The sequence below is a fragment of the Lotus japonicus genome, chromosome 3 (genome assembly GCF_012489685.1).
Source record: "Lotus japonicus ecotype B-129 chromosome 3, LjGifu_v1.2".
Classification (NCBI taxonomy): Eukaryota; Viridiplantae; Streptophyta; class Magnoliopsida; order Fabales; family Fabaceae; genus Lotus; species Lotus japonicus.
This window is the reverse complement of record NC_080043.1, coordinates 71,059,059-71,077,312: the sequence shown is the minus strand read 5'-3', so window position 1 is coordinate 71,077,312 and position 18,254 is coordinate 71,059,059. Positions and strand designations below refer to the sequence as shown.

The 18,254-nt window shown below is 45.4% G+C and overlaps 1 protein-coding gene across 1 annotated transcript; it reads right to left on the bottom strand.

Annotated features, from left to right (window-relative positions):
* Positions 1-12,090: 12,090 nt before the first annotated feature.
* Positions 12,091-17,990, bottom strand: LOC130745617 (protein HIGH CHLOROPHYLL FLUORESCENCE PHENOTYPE 173, chloroplastic). Its single transcript, XM_057597968.1, has 13 exons — positions 17,269-17,990; positions 16,826-17,038; positions 16,480-16,684; positions 16,302-16,377; positions 16,046-16,181; positions 15,831-15,935; positions 14,927-15,007; positions 14,194-14,283; positions 14,022-14,087; positions 12,835-12,891; positions 12,607-12,684; positions 12,470-12,517; positions 12,091-12,382 (listed from the first exon to the last, which is right to left on the bottom strand). The coding sequence occupies exons 1-13, from the start codon at positions 17,812-17,814 to the stop codon at positions 12,311-12,313; spliced, it is 1,773 nt and encodes a 590-aa protein (XP_057453951.1). The 5' UTR covers positions 17,815-17,990; the 3' UTR covers positions 12,091-12,310.
* Between the last annotated feature and the right edge of the window lie 264 nt (positions 17,991-18,254).

The following is an 18,254-nucleotide window of genomic DNA, read 5'->3' as shown; positions in this document are numbered from 1 at the left end:
CCCTGGCCTAAAAAAATCTATAACAGGTAACAAGTCGGTATTAGACCTTGAATTTTTTTAATATGTTATTAGAAATTGGGAGGCCTATACTCAACCACAAAAGCTAGCTCAAGAGTTGAGGTTTGCACTACCCTTATAAAGCTTATCTTGGCTCTATCTCTAGCCAATGTGGGACTTCTAACACACCCTCTCACGTTCAGGGTTGAACAGACTGGAACGTGAGATCAAAAACGGGTGACCCAAATATGGGAGGTCTCCACAACAAATGTGGACTGGGCGAGCCCCTAGGGGGGCAACGCCTAACATGTAGCCCGCCCCGGGGCAGGGCCCTAACCTTAAGATGGGCCTTGGCTTCGGAGGCCCAATTGGCCCAAGAGATAGTGCCCGAACTCTATAAATAGGGGGGAGTTACCAATTGTAGAGGACTTTTGCTCATTGGATGAAATGATACATGAAATTCAGCATTCTCTCTCTCATTCTCATTCTCTCTCTAGCGCAATTCTCCACTCTCTAGGTACTATACCTTTCTTCAATGTTCATTGCTAGAACATTTGGCGCCGTCTGTGGGGACTGTAAACTTTCTACTCCCATTCACGTGGATTGATTGTGCAGGAAGTTATCTCTGTTGGTGATTAGGCAATTCTCTGGTCTTTTGATTTTGATTCTGTAACCGGTGTTCGTTTTCCGATCAAATTTGCATCGTTCTTGGTTTGGATGGAGACTCGACGCAGGAGGCAGCATCATTCACCAGTGCGACAGCGAATTTCGCCGCCTCGGCGGCCTCATCGTGTGATCCTGGATTCTCCAGTACGAACGGCGGGAGTACAGCCGCCTTCTCCTCCTCCGTCACCACCACCTCCTCCATCGCCTTCACAGGTTGGATCTCTGGAGCGCTCACCAGAGAATTCACCTGCTCCGGAGCAACAACCGGCGGTGACACAGGAGCAATGGCGCCATCTGATGCGCAGCATTGGCAACATCCAACAGAGGAATGAGCATCTAGAGGCTCAGTTGGATTTCTACCGTCGCGAGCAGCGGGACGATGGAAGCAGAGAAGCAGATTCCGTGGCTGAGTTCCGTCCGTTCTCGGAGGATGTTGAGAGTGTGGCGATTCCGGATAATATGAAAACGTTAGTTCTGGATTCTTACAGCGGAGATTCCGATCCGAAGGATCATCTTCTGTATTTCAATACGAAGATGGTGATAATTGCGGCGTCAAATGCGGTGAAGTGCAGGATGTTTCCATCGACGTTCAAATCGACGGCGATGGCGTGGTTCACAACTTTGCCGCGCGGATCGATTTCAAATTTCAGAGACTTCTCATCCAAGTTTCTAGTGCAATTCTCGGCGAATAAGAATCAGCCGGTGACGATCAATGACCTATATAATATTCGCTAGCAAGAAGGAGAGTCACTGAAAGAGTACATGGCAAGGTACAGCGCAGCGTCGGTCAAGGTTGAGGACGAGGAGCCTCGAGCTTGTGCTCTAGCATTTAAAAACGGTTTGCTACCGGGAGGGTTGAACAGCAAATTGACACGTAAGCCGGCGCGTTCGATGGAGGAGATGCGTGCTCGCGCCAGCACTTATATTCTTGATGAGGAGGACGACGCTTTCAAAAGAAAGCGCGCGAAGTTGGAAAAGGGCGACACGTCGCCCAAGCGCGCGAAAAAAGATAAGAATGGCGAAGATAAGGGGGATGGCAAGCAGCAAAGGCAAGATAAAGGGAAGGCGGCATTGAGGCCGACCAAGGAGCAGTTGTATCCACGGCGTGATGATTATGAACAACGCCGGCCATGGCAATCCAAGTCCCATCGCCAGCGGGAGGAAGCTGACATGGTAATGAATACTGAGTTAACGGATATGCTCCGCGGGGCGAGGGGCGCAAATCTAGTGGATGAGCCAGAGGCCCCTAAGTATCAATCACGGGACGCCAATCCCAAGAAGTGGTGTGAATTCCATCGGTCCGCCGGGCACGGCACAGACGACTGCTGGACTTTGCAGCGGGAAATTGATAAGTTGATTCGGGCGGGATATCAAGGAAATCGCCAAGGCCAGTGGCGCAACAACGGCGATCACAACAAAACGCATAAGCGAGAAGAGGAGCGAGTGGACACTAAGGGCAAGAAAAAGCAAGAATCAGCGGCTATCGCCACAAGAGGAGCTGATGACACGTTCGCTCAACACTCAGGACCGCCCGTCGGGACCATAAACACCATCGCTGGGGGATTTGGCGGCGGTGGCGACACCCATGCGGCGCGGAAACGCCATGTTCGTGCGGTTAATTCTGTTCATGAGGTCGCTTTTGGATTCGTACACCCTGACATAACAATCTCGATGGCAGACTTTGAGGGGATAAAGCCTCATAAGGATGACCCGATCGTAGTGCAGTTAAGGATGAACAGTTTCAACGTTAGAAGGGTACTCCTGGATCAGGGTAGTTCGGCTGATATTATCTATGGTGATGCATTCGACAAGTTGGGACTAACTAACAATGATCTGACTCCATATGCGGGAACCTTGGTAGGTTTCGCGGGGGAGCAAGTAATGGTGCGAGGATACATTGATCTAGACACAATATTCGGGGAAGATGAATGTGCCAGGGTTTTGAAGGTAAGGTATCTGGTTCTCCAGGTGGTGGCATCTTACAATGTCATTATTGGGCGAAATACATTGAATCGCCTTTGTGCTGTAATTTCAACAGCCCATTTGGCGGTCAAGTATCCGCTAAGCAGTGGAAAGGTTGGAAAGCTGAAGGTGGACCAGAAGATGGCGAGGGAGTGTTACAATAATTGCCTTAACTTGTACGGCAAGAAGAGTGCGTTGGTCGGTCATAGATGTTATGAAATTGAAGCTTCGGATGAAAATCTTGACCCACGTGGCGAGGGGCGGGTAAACAGGCCCACGCCAATTGAGGACACGAAGGCGCTGAGGTTTGGCGATCGCACTTTGAAGATTGGGACCAGACTGACGGAAGAGCAGGAGACGCGCTTGACAAAGCTGCTTGGGGAGAACTTAGATTTGTTTGCTTGGAGCTGCAAAGACATGCCTGGAATTGATCCAAACTTCATCTGCCATCGATTAGCATTGAATCCAAGTGTCAAGCCAGTTTCACAACTCAGGCGGCGCTTGGGAGGAGACAAGGGAAAGGCGGTTCAACAGGAAGTTGACAAGTTGCTGGCGGCAGAGTTCATCAGGGAAGTGAAGTATCCGACGTGGTTGGCGAACGTCGTAATGGTGAAGAAGGCGAACGGGAAGTGGCGAATGTGTGTAGATTACACAGATTTAAACAAAGCATGTCCAAAAGATTCGTATCCCCTTCCCAGCATTGATAGCCTCGTTGATGGTGCCTCGGGCAACGAACTGCTCAGCTTGATGGATGCTTATTCTGGCTATCATCAAATCCGCATGCACCCGGCAGACGAGGACAAAACGGCTTTCATGACCGCCAGAGTCAATTATTGCTATCGCACCATGCCGTTTGGACTAAAGAACGCTGGGGCGACCTACCAAAGATTGATGGATAGGGTTTTTGCTGGGCAGGTGGGGAGAAACATGGAAGTTTACGTCGATGATATGATCGTTAAGTCAGTACGTGGTTTGGATCATCATCAAGATCTGGAAGAAGCATTCGGCGAGATCAGGAAGCACAATATGCGCCTTAACCCGGAGAAGTGCTCTTTTGGTGTTCAGGGTGGCAAGTTTCTGGGATTCATGATCACATCCAGGGGAATAGAGATAAACCCGGACAAATGCAAGGCGATTCAGCAGATGAAAAGTCCCTCTAATGTGAAAGAAGTCCAACGTTTAACCGGGCGAATAGCAGCTCTATCTCGTTTTCTCCCTAAGTCTGGCGATAGATCTTTCCCATTTTTCAAGTGTCTTCGAAAAAGTGCTGCATTCGAGTGGACAGCGGAGTGTGAGGAAGCTTTTGTTCGCCTCAAAGAACTCCTGTCATCACCGCCGATCTTGTCAAAACCAATGCAGGGGCACCCGCTGCACTTGTATTTTGCTTTGAGTGATAGTGCTCTGAGTTCTGTGATATTGCAGGAGGTGGATGGCGAACATCGAGTTATTTATTTCGTTAGCCACACACTCCAGGGCGCAGAGGTCAGATACCAGAAAATCGAGAAGGCAGCATTGGCGGTCCTCGTCACCGCCCGGCGGTTAAGACCTTACTTTCAGAGTTTTCCAGTAAGGGTGCGAACGGATTTACCCCTGAGACAAGTGTTGCAAAAACCGGATTTGTCAGGCAGATTGGTCGCCTGGTCGGTTGAATTGTCCGAATATGGTTTGCAATATGATAAACGAGGCAAGGTTGGCGCACAGTCGCTGGCTGATTTTGTGGTGGAATTGACCCCAGATCGGTTTGAAAGAGTAGACACTCAGTTGACTCTCTTTGTAGATGGATCCTCCAATAGCGGTGGCAGTGGCGCGGGAGTAACGTTGGAAGGACCAGGAGATCTAGTACTGGAACAATCGCTGAAATTCGAGTTCAAGGCCACAAACAACCAGGCAGAGTATGAGGCTCTCATCGCCGGGTTGAAGTTGGCGCGTGAAGTAAAGATTGGAAGCTTGTTGATAAGAACGGACTCGCAGTTGGTGGAGAACCAAGTGAAGGGCACTTTCCAGGTCAAAGATCCTAATCTGATCAAGTACCTAGAGCGAGTGCGATATTTGATGACACTTTTTCAAGAGGTTGTGGTGGAATATGTTCCTCGGACTGAAAACCAGCGGGCGGACGCGTTGGCCAAATTGGCGAGCACGCGGAAGCCCGGCAACAATAGAAGTGTGATTCAGGAAACGCTGGTGTTCCCCAGCATTGAAGGCGAGCTCATGGCATGCGTGGACAGGGGAGCGACGTGGATGGGACCTATATTGTCCATCTTAGCGGGGGACCCAGCGGAAGTGGAGCAATGCACGAAGGAACAACGGCGAGAGGCGAGCCACTATACTCTCATCGACGGACATTTGTATCGCCGTGGTTTTTCGGCGCCATTGTTAAAATGCGTACCGCCGGAAAAATACGAGGCGGTAATGTCTAAGGTGCACGAGGGAGTGTGCGCAAGCCACATTGGGGGGAGATCTTTGGCTTGCAAGGTGTTGAGGGCGGGATTCTACTGGCCCACCCTCAGGAAAGACTGCATGGACTTTGTGAAAAAATGCAAAAAATGTCAAGTGTTTGCTGATTTATCTAAGGCACCGCCAAAGGAGCTGGTAACGATGAGCGCCCCATGGCCCTTCGCCATGTGGGGGGTGGATCTAGTAGGGCCTTTTCCGGTCGCCAGGTCGCAAATGAAGTTTATATTGGTAGCGGTGGATTATTTCACTAAATGGATTGAGGTCGAGCCCCTGGCCAAAATAACCTCTGCGAAGATAGTCAACTTCTACTGGAAGCGAATTGTTTGCAGGTTCGGGATCCCAAGGGCGATCGTATCCGACAACGGGACCCAGTTTTCAAGCAACCAAACTAGAGAATTTTGCAGGGAAATGGGCATACAGATGAGGTTTGCCTCTGTGGAGCATCCACAAGCAAACGGGCAAGTGGAATCTGCAAACAGGGTAATCCTGCGTGGATTAAGGCGACGGCTCAAGGAGGCTAAGGGAGCCTGGATGGAGGAACTCCCGGTGGTGCTATGGTCATACAACACCACTGTGCAATCCACTACAAGGGAAACCCCCTTTAGAATGACCTATGGGGTTGATGTTATGTTGCCAGTGGAGATTGACAACTTCACATGGCGAACCCAGCCAGATTTTGAAGGGGAGAATAAAGCCAATATGGCGGCGGAGTTGGACCTTTTGTCGGAAACGCGTGACGAGGCGCACATTCGGGAAACAGCGATGAAGCAGCGCGTGGCGGCAAAGTTCAACAGCAGGGTTCGCGTCTGAGATATGCAGGTCGGCGACCTGGTCCTCAAGTGGCGATCGGGAGCCCCGGGAAACAAGCTCACGCCTAACTGGGAAGGGCCCTACCGCATTATTAAAGTTCTTGGTAATGGGGCCTATCACTTAGAAGAGCTTGATGGAAGGCGGCTACCTCGGTCGTTCAATGGTTTGAGCTTGCGTTACTATTATAGTTGATCGCATGCGAGAAAGCGAACAAGGCGGAGTCGCCGGAGCCAGATATCTTTGAAATTTTCTGAAAAGTGTTTTCAAATTCTCCAATGTATTGCAATAACAAAGCGTGCTCTTTTTCTCCGAAAGGAGTTTTTTAATGAGGCGCTCCGTCAATAAAATAAAACGAAGATTCACGAAATTCGTGTCCCGAAATTCCAGGGATTCCCTGACGATCGGAATTGCCGATCGACATAAAGAATTACGGCGATCACTAAGTGGGACAGGCTTGATCCCCAAAGGGGCCTGCTGGAACCCTGAAGGTGGCGGCGATTCCAGAAATGGCCTTTGACGCCTGGGAATCACCCCCCGGAAAGTCTGACGTGATCGCCGGTCCCGTAAACGATGTGCTGGATAAGTCTCGCCAGAATACGACGAGCACCGTTAACTAGGCAAAAGTCTTGGGACTCCCAAATGGCCATTGGGATCCAAGCATTGTAAGCCCCGAGCGGGCAAAGCCCCGGGCGAAGCCCTCGAGAATGGAGGTCGTTTCTTCCTTTGGGGGAAACGTCTAAAGTCTTGGTGGTGGAATACCAAGCAACAAGTCCTAGTTAAAATTAATGCACGAATTCGTTAGGCGTAATTCAATCATATGACGCGTGAAAAAATAGCGCAAGATATAAGGTCGGCGAATGAATAAGGTGGAAGGCGAGTGCTTGGACATTCAGGATGTTGAGTATTTTATTACCCCGGCGTGGTGGGGCGTTAAGCTATGAAATTCATTCATGGAATTCATTCTTAAATTTTTTAAGCAATAAGAAGGCGACGACCAAAAAATGTACGGCGAAAGTATTCCAACATGATTTACGCGAAAGTATTCCAACATGATTTACGCGAAAGTATTCCAACATGATTTACAAAATATCCAACGGCGATATGAAAAGCTATGGCGAAGGGTTGCTTAAACATAGATGAATGGCGGAAAAGTACACTACAAAGGGACAGTAAGAGCTAAATGACTTAAAAATTACATTATTCATTGTTTTCTTCTTCCTCTTCCTCTTCTTCTTCAGTCGCTGTCCAAAGGTGTTGGTCAATCAGGGGAGGATCGTCCGGACCAACCAGTCCTTCAGCGGTTATCTCTTTCATTACTCCCATGGCGCTAAAGTCAAAGTTCGGATACAAATGTTGGGCCTGATCTTTGGCGAGGTAGAAACCGCGCTCGCAGTTGTCAAGGGCAATGTCAGCAGCTTGTTCCCTCGCCTCAGTGGCTTTGGCTTTCTCCGTCGCCAGCTCGTCCTCGAGCACTTTGATTTTTGCCAGTTGGGAAGCAATCTCGGCATCTTTCGTGGCGAGGGCCTCGGCGTGAGCGCCGGTCGTTTTCTTGATTTCCTCAGATGTGGCCTGCATCACCGCCTCCATGTCAGACCTCGCCAGGGTCAGGGACTCGGCAGACTTTTTCTCTTGCTCCGCCAACGCCTTCTTCACTAACTCCAGCTCAGCGCGCAATGTTGCGAGCTCCGACTCCTTAGCAACCAGCGCTTCGCCGCTGGCGATCAGGTCATTCTCAGTTTGCTCTTTTTCCTTTTTGCAAGCTTGAAGACTTGTATCGAGGTCATCCGCTTCTTCCTTCATCAACGCCAGCTGATCTTCCAGTTCGCCGATTTTAATTCCCGCCGAGCCAATCAACTTGTCGGTTAGAACTTTGTCTTTTCCTGCCTGCGTCGCCAGTTTGTCGAAGCGCTTTTCCCAAGCAGCGGCGGCTTCTTGATGTTGAGCGCTCTCGGCCTTCAACCGCTCGACTTCGGCGGTGGCGGCGTTGAACTTCTCAAACGCATGGGCAAAGATGCACCCAGCGCGCAAGAGACAAGCAAGAGTTTCCTCCTTGGTTTCATTAATGCCCCGACTCAAGACTTCTTTCTCTATGACTTCGCGGTTGAGGCCGGTAAGCAAGAATTCAGAAGGTGCAATGGCGTTGGGAAGCATGTTGAAGTAGTTGGAGGAACCGCTCTCTTTAACAGGAGCTCGCTCGATCTGGGTAGCGGCGACATCAGAAGATCCCTCTTCGCGGCGAGGTGGAGAAGACGCGGGGCACCCATCATCTGTTGGGGGTGGGCTAGGAGGTGCGTCTTGGCGAGGGGGGGACTGGGGGGTTTTATTTTCTTTCATTTTCTCCCCGGCAGGAGCATCCGACGACGCCGCGGCTGTTGTGGCATTAGCGGTGGCAGATTTCTCAACGGCTGAGGGTTGGGAGATGTTGGCGGTTGTGTCAGCAGTTGGCGACTGATCAGCAGGGGTAGTTGTAGCACCGGCAGAGGTAGTTGTAGCGCCGGTGGAGGCAGCTGTAGCGCCAATAGTAGTGGACTTGGCGGCGGCTGCGGAGGCCACGTCCGCGGTAGTAGATTTGGGGGCCGGGACAGTGATTGTCTCGGTAGCTGTGGCGGCGGAGGCTTTAGCAACACTTTTGCCTTTAGACGCAGCGGCAGTGGTGGGCTGAGCGCCAGGGTTGGAAGGGCCGGCGACGGAGGAGGCTTTGACCAATTTTCTCCTCTTAGGGGCTTTGGCACCCTCACCTTGGTTCTCGGCGCCGCCCCGCTTTTTCACGTCGCCCTCAGCGTTGAACTTTGGGGAAAAGCAAGCCATTCTCCTCTCGCGGGCTTTCAGGAGTTCGGCGTTTGTGAAGTTCATATCTTCTGCAACAATGAAAAAACGTCAGTAACAACATAAGAGGCGAGAAAGAAAATGTCGATAATAGAAGTAAGCCATGGACGACCTAAGTATTTGGGAGTCCTTGAGGAGCCAGCGCCCTCAAGGACTGTTGAACAGTCAAGGATGGGGAGTGGGGCAAGGAGATTCAGAAAAGCTTTGTCGTTGGCGGACAAGGATTCCTCGGAAGGATCAGTAATCCCATTGGGTTTTTCCGTCCAGTAAAGAGGGAAAAGGGCGGTCCCGTCCCTAAGGGTGAAGGCGTCCGGATAGGCGGGGTGAACCGCCACGCGAAAGTACTTCCGTGCGAAGGAGGTCTTCGCGTTACTTTTGTGGGGATTCAGACACTTCCGGCCGGCCCGGGCCTTTAAGGAAATTCATCCTTTGTTTTTGATGGATTTGGGGTCAACATCGTAGAGGTAGAAGAAACTGGTGGGGGATGGGGCGATGCCAACCGCGGCGCATAAGATTTCAAAGCATCGAATGAAGGCCCAAGCGTTGGGGTGAAGTTGGCAGGGCGCCGCATTGATGTCGCGGAGGACGGTTTGGACAAAAGGCGAAAAAGGGAGCCTGATTCCAAGCTCGCTAAACATGTATTCGTACGCAAAGAAAAAGTGAGATCTCTTTACGTCGCCGTCTAGCTTGTGAGCCCAGGGGCGGTCCCCAGGAAGGCAATTCCAGATCCTGAGTTTGGCGTTAAACTCGTCATCATTGGACAACCCACCCAAGGAACCCACGAATTCCACAATGAGGTTGCTATCTTGGAAGATGGAAGGTTGGTCTATGGCCTCATGTTTGGGGGCTACTTGGACTGGAAGGGGCAGAGTGGCGAAGGTTTTTAGCCGGTAAGCAGGGATCTCCGGGACCTCTAAACGGAGGCCGCCGGCTGCGGTGGAATCAGGGTCGCTTTCGGAGGAGGAAGTGGAGTGGTTAGGGGAGGTAGGGTTTGAAGCCATTTTAGAAACCAGCGAAGTGAAAGACAGGAGAAGATGAGTATGTATATGATGCAAAGATAAGGGCAGTAAGACTCACCGGAGTAAGATGTGAAGAGTGGGTAGCGGAAGGGGTGATAAGCAATGGCTCCGGAACGGAAGTTGGCAGAAGGAGTCTGGTAAGCGATTAGGGAGGTAAAGAGGGGTTTTGGAAAGGGATGATTGTAGGGAAGAAGGGTTTTTATAGGGAAAGGGGGGAGTCTGGAAGGGTGACGCGTGTTGGACGCGTGTGGAAGGTTGGAAGTCATGATGGTTTTTGGGGAAGTGGGTTGCGTGTAATGGGGAGTTATTGCGCACGATGGGACGGTTATGAAAAGTGAAGTGACGTTTCCGGAGAAAGAGGGAAATTGATGTAATTGACGCATCACGTGGGGCAGTTGAGGATTCGAAGGGTTTTTGAAATAGGGGAAAGCGCGAAAGGCCTCGCCACTATAATAGCCAAACATCATCGCCCGATAGGTGATACCAGCAACAAAGTTTAGTCGCTCGCCGGGAATACTGCCAATCAACGTTTGGGTGATCGGCACGTGACCAATGCCTGCCACCTTTCCCGCCGGTAGACGATCATGCACCTGTTCCAGCTGACCGCCAGTACGGAGCGATCGCTCTCGCCGCTTGTGGACTTGTGGACTTGTCGGCTCAGGTCGCTCGCTGCTTGTGGACTTGTGGACTTGTCAGCTCAGGTTGCTCGCCAAGTCAGTGGACTGGATGACTAAAGATGCTAGTTTCCTTTTGCTCACGCCATGTTGGCTACGTAGTTTGCTTCTTTTCTTTTCTTAAGCCATGTTGGCAGCTCAAATCCCAGTGTATTATAGGACATATGTAAAGGCATTTAAAAGACACACTTAGCTCTCATACTTCAAGCTCGGTGTCTTGTGGACTAGTGGACTAGGCGAGCCCCTAGGGGGGCAACGCCTAACATGTAGCCCGCCCCGGGGCAGGGCCCTAACCTTAAGATGGGCCTTGGCTTCGGAGGCCCAATTGGCCCAAGAGATAGTGCCCGAACTCTATAAATAGGGGGAGTTACCAATTGTAGAGGACTTTTGCTCATTGGATGAAATGATACATGAAATTCAGCATTCTCTCTCTCATTCTCATTCTCTCTCTAGCGCAATTCTCCACTCTCTAGGTACTATACCTTTCTTCAATGTTCATTGCTAGAACAAAATGGATCTATGATAGGCTCTGATACCATATTAGAAATTAGGAGGCCTATATTCAACCACAAAAGTTAGCTCAAGAGTTGAGGTTTGCACTACCCTTATAAAGCTTATCTTGGCTCTATCTATAAGGTCATTGCTAAACAGCTTCATGTGCAGTATATTCCTGCTACCGATCAGCTGGCTGATGCCCTTACCAAGCCTCTCCGTACAGTTTTGTTTCAAAATTTGAGAGCCAAACTGACCGTGATTGATCTTCCCGGTTCAGTTTGTGGGGGGAGTATTAGAGATAATAGTTGATTTGGTTAATTAGTAGTTAATATTGGTTTTTATATTATTATTAATTGTTTAATAACCCAGCCTATGTGGTGGCTAGGGTTATGTTATTAGTTGTTTAGTATCCCAGCCTATGTGGCGGCTAGGGTTACTTGCTTGCTGTGTAAGTTTGTGTTCTGTGGTCTCTATATATAGAGAGCCGCATAACCTTCTATCATTAAGAAAATAATACAACGTTAGTTTTCTCTCTTGCTTCTACTGTATTACGGTTTATCATATATGTCAAGTATATTTGTCTTCCTCTCATCCATTCTTAATCAATGTGAGACTCAACTAATACTTAAACTTTTTCAAACATTCTTCTCCTCAAACAGTAAGTCACCGATATTCACTCTCATTGTATCACAATGAGTCGTTACCATGTCACACCAACCATTAACTTCAATATCACTTGTTAGAGAGACGAGGAAGCCCAAAGCAAGAGAACTTACATTAATGGACTAACACTAACACTAAAAACCACCAAGAGAATCAAACCGCACAGCCAAAGTCCCGAACCCTTAAGGCATTGGGTATGTGGGTGAACACTCTTGTATTGTCTTCCTCTCATCCACTCTTAATCAATGAAAGACTCCCAATTCAGAGTTGAATTCTTTTCTCAACATGAACATGGGTGGAAAGCAAAGCCTAAATTGATCATAGTTGAAATGCAAGCGTAACAGAAGTTTTTTTTTTTATGAAATAAACAAACTCACACAAGAATGGGGGATTGAACAGTGTTTATAAAAGTTAAATTTTATGGAGAAACAATTTTGGGATATTTAGGTTGTGACTAAACATATTTACGCCTTCACTTATTCATTGAAGAGGGTAAAATGTGCATATCCACATTGCATAATGAATTTTAACTATTGAAATCTGTTTCTGTATTATTTCAGTTTTTGAGGAAGGAATATATAAATCTATATACTTTCTGAAATCGTGGATTTTGGGTTGCACGTGAATATATACAGGTAAAATAGTTACATTCCACTTGAAGCAGCAAAGTAGAAGTAGAACAAAGAAGGAGGCGATTATATGAAATCTCACAACTGGGAAGCATGTTGTCTCGACGAGGGATGATCATGTATTCTTCTCTAACACAGAAAGTGCTGGTGTCAAGTAGTTATTTGCTTTGTCAGGCAAGTGTGCAACCTAAGCAAACGCAAAATTGAGAAGAGTTCAGTGAATGGTTTCATCTTTTTCCTACACAAAGAATGTTATCAATTATAGTTTCCATACCAGCTCATAAAGCTCCCTCCCTTCCTCAGCAACATACTCGTAACATACCTAGACAAGGTTTGAGAAGGTTTAGTTTTTCTTTTTTATCTTTTTTTGCTTAAATAGTTCAATCTTATAACCATGCAGGGTTTACTCACATCAAAGCTTTTGTTTCTTGCAGTTGAATCATGTAGTGCCTTCACACATATATCAGCCACATCAGCACAGCTGATGCCCTATAAATAAATCATACAATTTGGCATTAGTCAGAACAGATCAATTATTCCAATAATGAAAAATTGTTTGCAGGTAATTGAAATAAGTTAGAATGGAAAAGCCTCAAAAAAGAAACGTGTAATGATAGTAAATAATAATACACTACTAACCTGAGATATTCGGTTTCCTTGATCAAATATTAGAGCGCGCTGCCCACCAGGTTCTTCCTGTTAGAAAACTTGCAAGTTAGTTGATAATTGAAGAATGCTAAATTATATTTCCACACCATGAACAGAATGAAGAGGCCAACTCACTTCAATATTACATTCAGATTACTAGAGGTTTTAATCGTTTAAAATTATCATAAAATCTTGCAGTTTAAACTTTAAATATTTCTATATGTTGAGATCCCAAATCAAGTAGAGATATGAGTCATATGACAACAATAAAGCTTAGGCTTGGGCAATCACTACTTTTAGGTTTTTCCAATTCGAAATTCTAGTCTATCCTAAATTTGCAAATTAACTTGGCTCCGTGGCTTTCACATTGCAATTAAAAAAAAAAGTTCTATTATCTGTCAAGATTTTTTATATATCTGAATGCTTGAGATTAGCACTCAGACATTAATCCCTTAATTTAAGGGATTAGATGAGATAATTACACTTGATTCCTGATTAACACAATCGAATGAATCGATACAATATATGGAGTCTGGACAAACAAGTAAATCTCAACACTCCCCCTCAAATCGGTGCAAATATGTCATATGCATCAAGCTTGTCACAACTATATGCTATCTTTGGACCTCAGAGTGACTTGGTAAGAATATCTGCTAGTTGATCATTAGAATTTACAAAAGGTGTAGTAGTTTTCCAGATAGAACATTTTCTCAAACAAAATGGCAGTCAACCTATGTTTATGTCACTCATGAAAGACAAGATTAGAGGCAAATGTAAGTCTATTTGTTTATCACAAATAAGACTTGCTCTTATTTTACCGAACTAATTCATAGACAAGTTGTTTCAATCATTATGAGTTCACAAGTAGTAAGGGTCAAGGCATTGTATATGTGTTCGATTTAGCAACAACATCTTCCAAGCTGCTAAGATCCCACATCGACTACAGATATGGCCAAAATAGTTTTATTAAAGCTTTGGCAATCCTAACCTTAGACTCTTACAAGGGACTGAACGTGAGAGGATTTTTTTTCATGTTTCTGCTAGAACTTATGTATGAAGAGTTTTGAATGGATATACAAACAGGTTATAAATCAGAGCACTAATTATTGATAAAATTTTATCAATCGTAAGCACATTCAAGTACATGGTCTACCTACACACTACAATAGGAACTTTACCTCCAATGGACCTGGACGAACTATTGTGTACCCAAGGCCAGATCTTCTTAAGGAATCTTCGCCTGCCTGGAGAATTCAGCATTGACATAATCAGACATATAAAAAAGGGCAAAAAAGAACCGAAATCAACTGTCAGTAAACTCGGAAAAACTAAACAAAGAACAGAACAGACCTGCTTGGCTTTAAGAACCTGCTCCCGCCTGGAAGGCTCAATCCCTTGTCCTGAACATGAAACTAAGACAAAATCGGTTTCTTGCCCGGTCTGCAGCATATTCACATGTAAAATTTACATTAGGATGATAAGTATAATCAACATTAACAGAGAATTTATGTCATCTACACGCCTTGTTAAAAACAGCCTTCTTTTCTGTTCTTTTCTATTTTCACATTGTTGTAATCTGGCAGAACAAGACCTAAAAACTAGCAATGAAAGAATTTACACCATACAAGTACTTTTCATACTTCCAAAAAAGCAGTACAACTAAGGATAGCATTCTTGGAATAATTAATTTGAAAATGATAATGATGACAATAGTTTCTCTCAAGAAGAAAACTTGGTAAGAACCATAACTTGTAAAAAAAAGGCAACTTGGTAGGTACTATAAAGCTCCCACCATGATGGGGTCCATGGAAGGGTTAGACCTAACATATCCACACTTGTAAAAAGATGAAGACTAAAGATTTTTTCAAAAAATAAACAAGTGTTATCATTTAAGTACATACTATTGTTGGCATAATTGCACTTAATTATCTCAAGAAGAAATAATTTGTTACAACTAATTTATTCTCCTCATTCATCTCAATATCTGACACTGTAATCTACATTGAACTACTGATTTTACAGCACAAATACACGATGCTGTAGTTGATGCCACCTTAAGAGGAAACTGCATAAAAGCACTTACAGGCAAAGCTTTTATATATTCCAATATAAGCTTAAAGCTTCTCAAATCCTGTTTCATAGTTGCATTTGCATCAACGGACCTCTGAAACAAGAATGAATATAGATTCAGCACTTAGCAATTGTAAACTCGTTTCAACAAAACATGAAACTTATGCAGAGAAAAGAGGGGGAAAAGTTATGTACAAAAACAAAACAAAGCAATGAAACGGGGACTTCGTAAGTTATTGCACATGTTTAGAATTACATAAGGTATTTAACAGGAAAGAAAGATAATACTCATTAAAAAAATTATAGGATAATTAGGTAATGACCTCGCTTTTGGTTGGAAGCTAAGCAGGAACCTGTTATCAAGTCCGAAAATTAAGGTCTATGTTAGGGAGAATAAATGACATAACTGTTAGGGATTGGAATCCCAAGTCTGTTAGTAAATGACATAACTGTCGACCAGGCAGTTAGAGGAGGTATTTGTAATGAGCAAAGGGGGAGAAGGAGAGTTAGTTAGATAGTTACAAATTGTTAGTTACTAAACAGAGGAGGGAAGAAAAGTGCCCTCCTGAAAGAACATTTCTATCCTGCATTCTTTTTGTCTCTAAACCCTTCCGCTTACAATTCAGCTTTTTGGAGTTTCTAAATTCCTTCTAAGGTTTAGGCTGTCACTGGGACAACAACCTTCTATAACAAGAGTTTAGAAACAGCAGCTGCCTTTTCCCTACAGTGAGTTCTCTGGGAGCTTTGGATTTCAGCAAGCTCATCCGGGTAGTTTTGCCCCTCACCCGTTATCCATATTTTTGAATAAGAAAGGACGACAAGTTGCCGTGGATTAATATTTACAAGGTCCGAAAACACAAAGCTACATTTAACTGTTTAAGGAAAAGAATTGGAAGCAATAAGGTAGTGAACATAACCTGTTTTCTAGGCTCAAAGCGTATTGTCAATGTGTGTACAAGAAAAGGGTCTAAAACTGGATCATCTGGGTTCACAGGGCGGAATGATGAAAATGGTACTCTAACCTGTCATAGTAATACAGATAGGGAACATGAAAGCTATAACTTGATTTGTCATCAGTGTTGACAAAAAATAAATTTCAGAGAAGGTTAGTCAAAAAGAAAATTACTCTTACCCTACAAAATCCCACTTTTGTACTAAATCTTGTAAAATACAATTTACTCTGACTTGGATCCCCAGAAGCACCAGCTTCGAGAATTAATACATAAGATCTTCCATTGCCGCCAACAGAGAGAACCAGACCCTCATACCTATCACAGATCCACTCATGATGCTTGAATGTGTGAAACAAGTTCATATTTTTAGCAAAATACAAAACAATTCTAGATAGTTATCTTATCCACATTAATCACGTATCTAGTATCTAATACCTGTCAAGAGTACAACCTAAAGGTAGAGAAAGCTTTTTTGACAGCTCCACATATCCTCCTCTATTGAAGACATACCCTTAATTAATATGAAAATATCGGGGTCAAAACAGAATATGTAGACTGCAATAAGTCTAGCAAAACATGATAGATATAGTTCACCAATATCCACCAGATATACCTGAGAAAACAGCTTCTCCACTCTCAGTGAACTCAAATTTGGCATCCATCCCTCCATCATATTTTGTGGCAACTACATCTTGGAAGTAAGATCCTTGACGAACTTCCCATCCATCCAATGAAGACTCAGATTTGAATTTGGTAATAAGAAGCTTACTTTTACTGCTTTTCCCAGCTCGCAACTGAGCCAATTTATTATTGTGATCCTAAAGTTCAGATAAAATTTAGGTTCTATCAATCAGCATTTGGATTTATAATAATATGCAATGATACACAATCATGAGCAGGATTCTCTTCTCCCTGCATACAGGCATGCAAAGAGGGGGGTTCAAAGTGTGGAGGCATACCTGAAATGCTTTGGACATATTATAAACTCCTCGATAATCAACCCGGAAGAGATCACCAGTAATAGTAGAGCGAGCAGTGGCACAATATATTATTTTGTTGCAGCCTTCCACAGCGGCCTTGACCGTGTCAGGATCACCAACATCCCCAACAATGACCTCTACTGACCTCGGAAGCAAGTCTATCACCTCCTGATCTGCCCTCCTCACCAAAGCCTTCATTGCAGAAAAAAAATCATTCATATCTCAGATCAGTTCATGTTCAACAGCCATTAAAAGCAATCATAGAAGCTACCAAATCATATCTAACAATCCAATAACACAAGGTACATTATTACTACATTAACATCTGAACTAGAGCATCACATTTAATTTTACACAGAAATTCAAGAAAACAAAAAATTAACCAAATTACAAGAGTGAAGAATTGATTGAGGAAGTGGCACCTTGACGGAATAGCCTCTGAGCATGAGCTTCCGAACGACGATGCGACCGATGCGGCTGGTGGCACCAACAACCAGAACAACAGTACTCTGAGCACCAGGGATAGCGAACTCACACATAGGACCTTCACGTACAAGAAGCGCGTCAAGCGCTTCCCTATCATCAGCGCGGATCGTACTCGAGATCTGCCCCAACCCGGAGAATTTCCTCCAAACCTCATCAAACAGCTGCCGCGACCTCCGACCTAGTCCCACCGGGTTCACGTCGTCCAAACTCAGCGACGGCGGTGGTGGTGGTTGCTGTTGCTGCACCTGCACCGGCGGAACACGCTGACGGTTACCGTCTTCGTTTTGAGCATTTTCACTCTTGCTGTCTTTGCCAGTGTTGGGAGGAGAAGCGGAAGCTCGAAACCGCGAAGGGCAGCGTCGAGGGATGTAGTTGAAGGAGAGGAAATTGTTGAAGGAAACGGAGGGACGGAGATCGGAGGAGAGTTTGCAGTTAGCGGCGGTGCTGGTACTTGCTGCGGCGGCGGCGGTGGTGGTGGTCATGGTGGTTCAGTTGGCATGTGGAAAATGCCAAGTGGTTTTGGATATTGTTGTTGATGTGAATGGAAAATCAAAAAATGTGAGTTGTAATTGGATTTTGGTCATGTTGAAAAAGGTGAAGAGTGGAGAGGAAGCGAGAGCCACAAGAGAGTGGAAATTTTTCGACCACGGAATTTTGAGAATGTGTTTTGGATTAAGAGGGAAAATGGTGACTCCACGTAGATGACTTGGTTCCCTTACGCTGTGGCTGAACTGGAGAGTGTTGTTGTCCAGGTGTGTCAGGTGAAGTCTTGGAATTTTGGATAGAATTTGTTTTTATTCGTAATGCTTGGATATATATAAATTTTATAATTAATTATGTTTTTTTTTTGAAACGTATGATTAATTATTAGACTAGTTAGCTCACTAAAACGTTTTTGGTTAATTAATTTTAGAATTAAAAT

What these genes read in the sequence shown, in the direction of transcription:
- LOC130745617 (XM_057597968.1), bottom strand. Translation starts at nt 17,814, where the DNA reads ATGACCACCACCACCGCCGCCGCCGCAGCAAGTACCAGCACCGCCGCT. An exon ending in AAGGAAACCGAATATCTCAG is followed by an intron (nt 12,685 to 12,834) that starts GTTAGTAGTGTA and finishes ATTTATTTATAG; the next exon opens with GGCATCAGCTGTGCTGATGT. An exon ending in GGAGGGAGCTTTATGAGCTG is followed by an intron (nt 12,383 to 12,469) that starts GTATGGAAACTA and finishes GCGTTTGCTTAG; the next exon opens with GTTGCACACTTGCCTGACAA.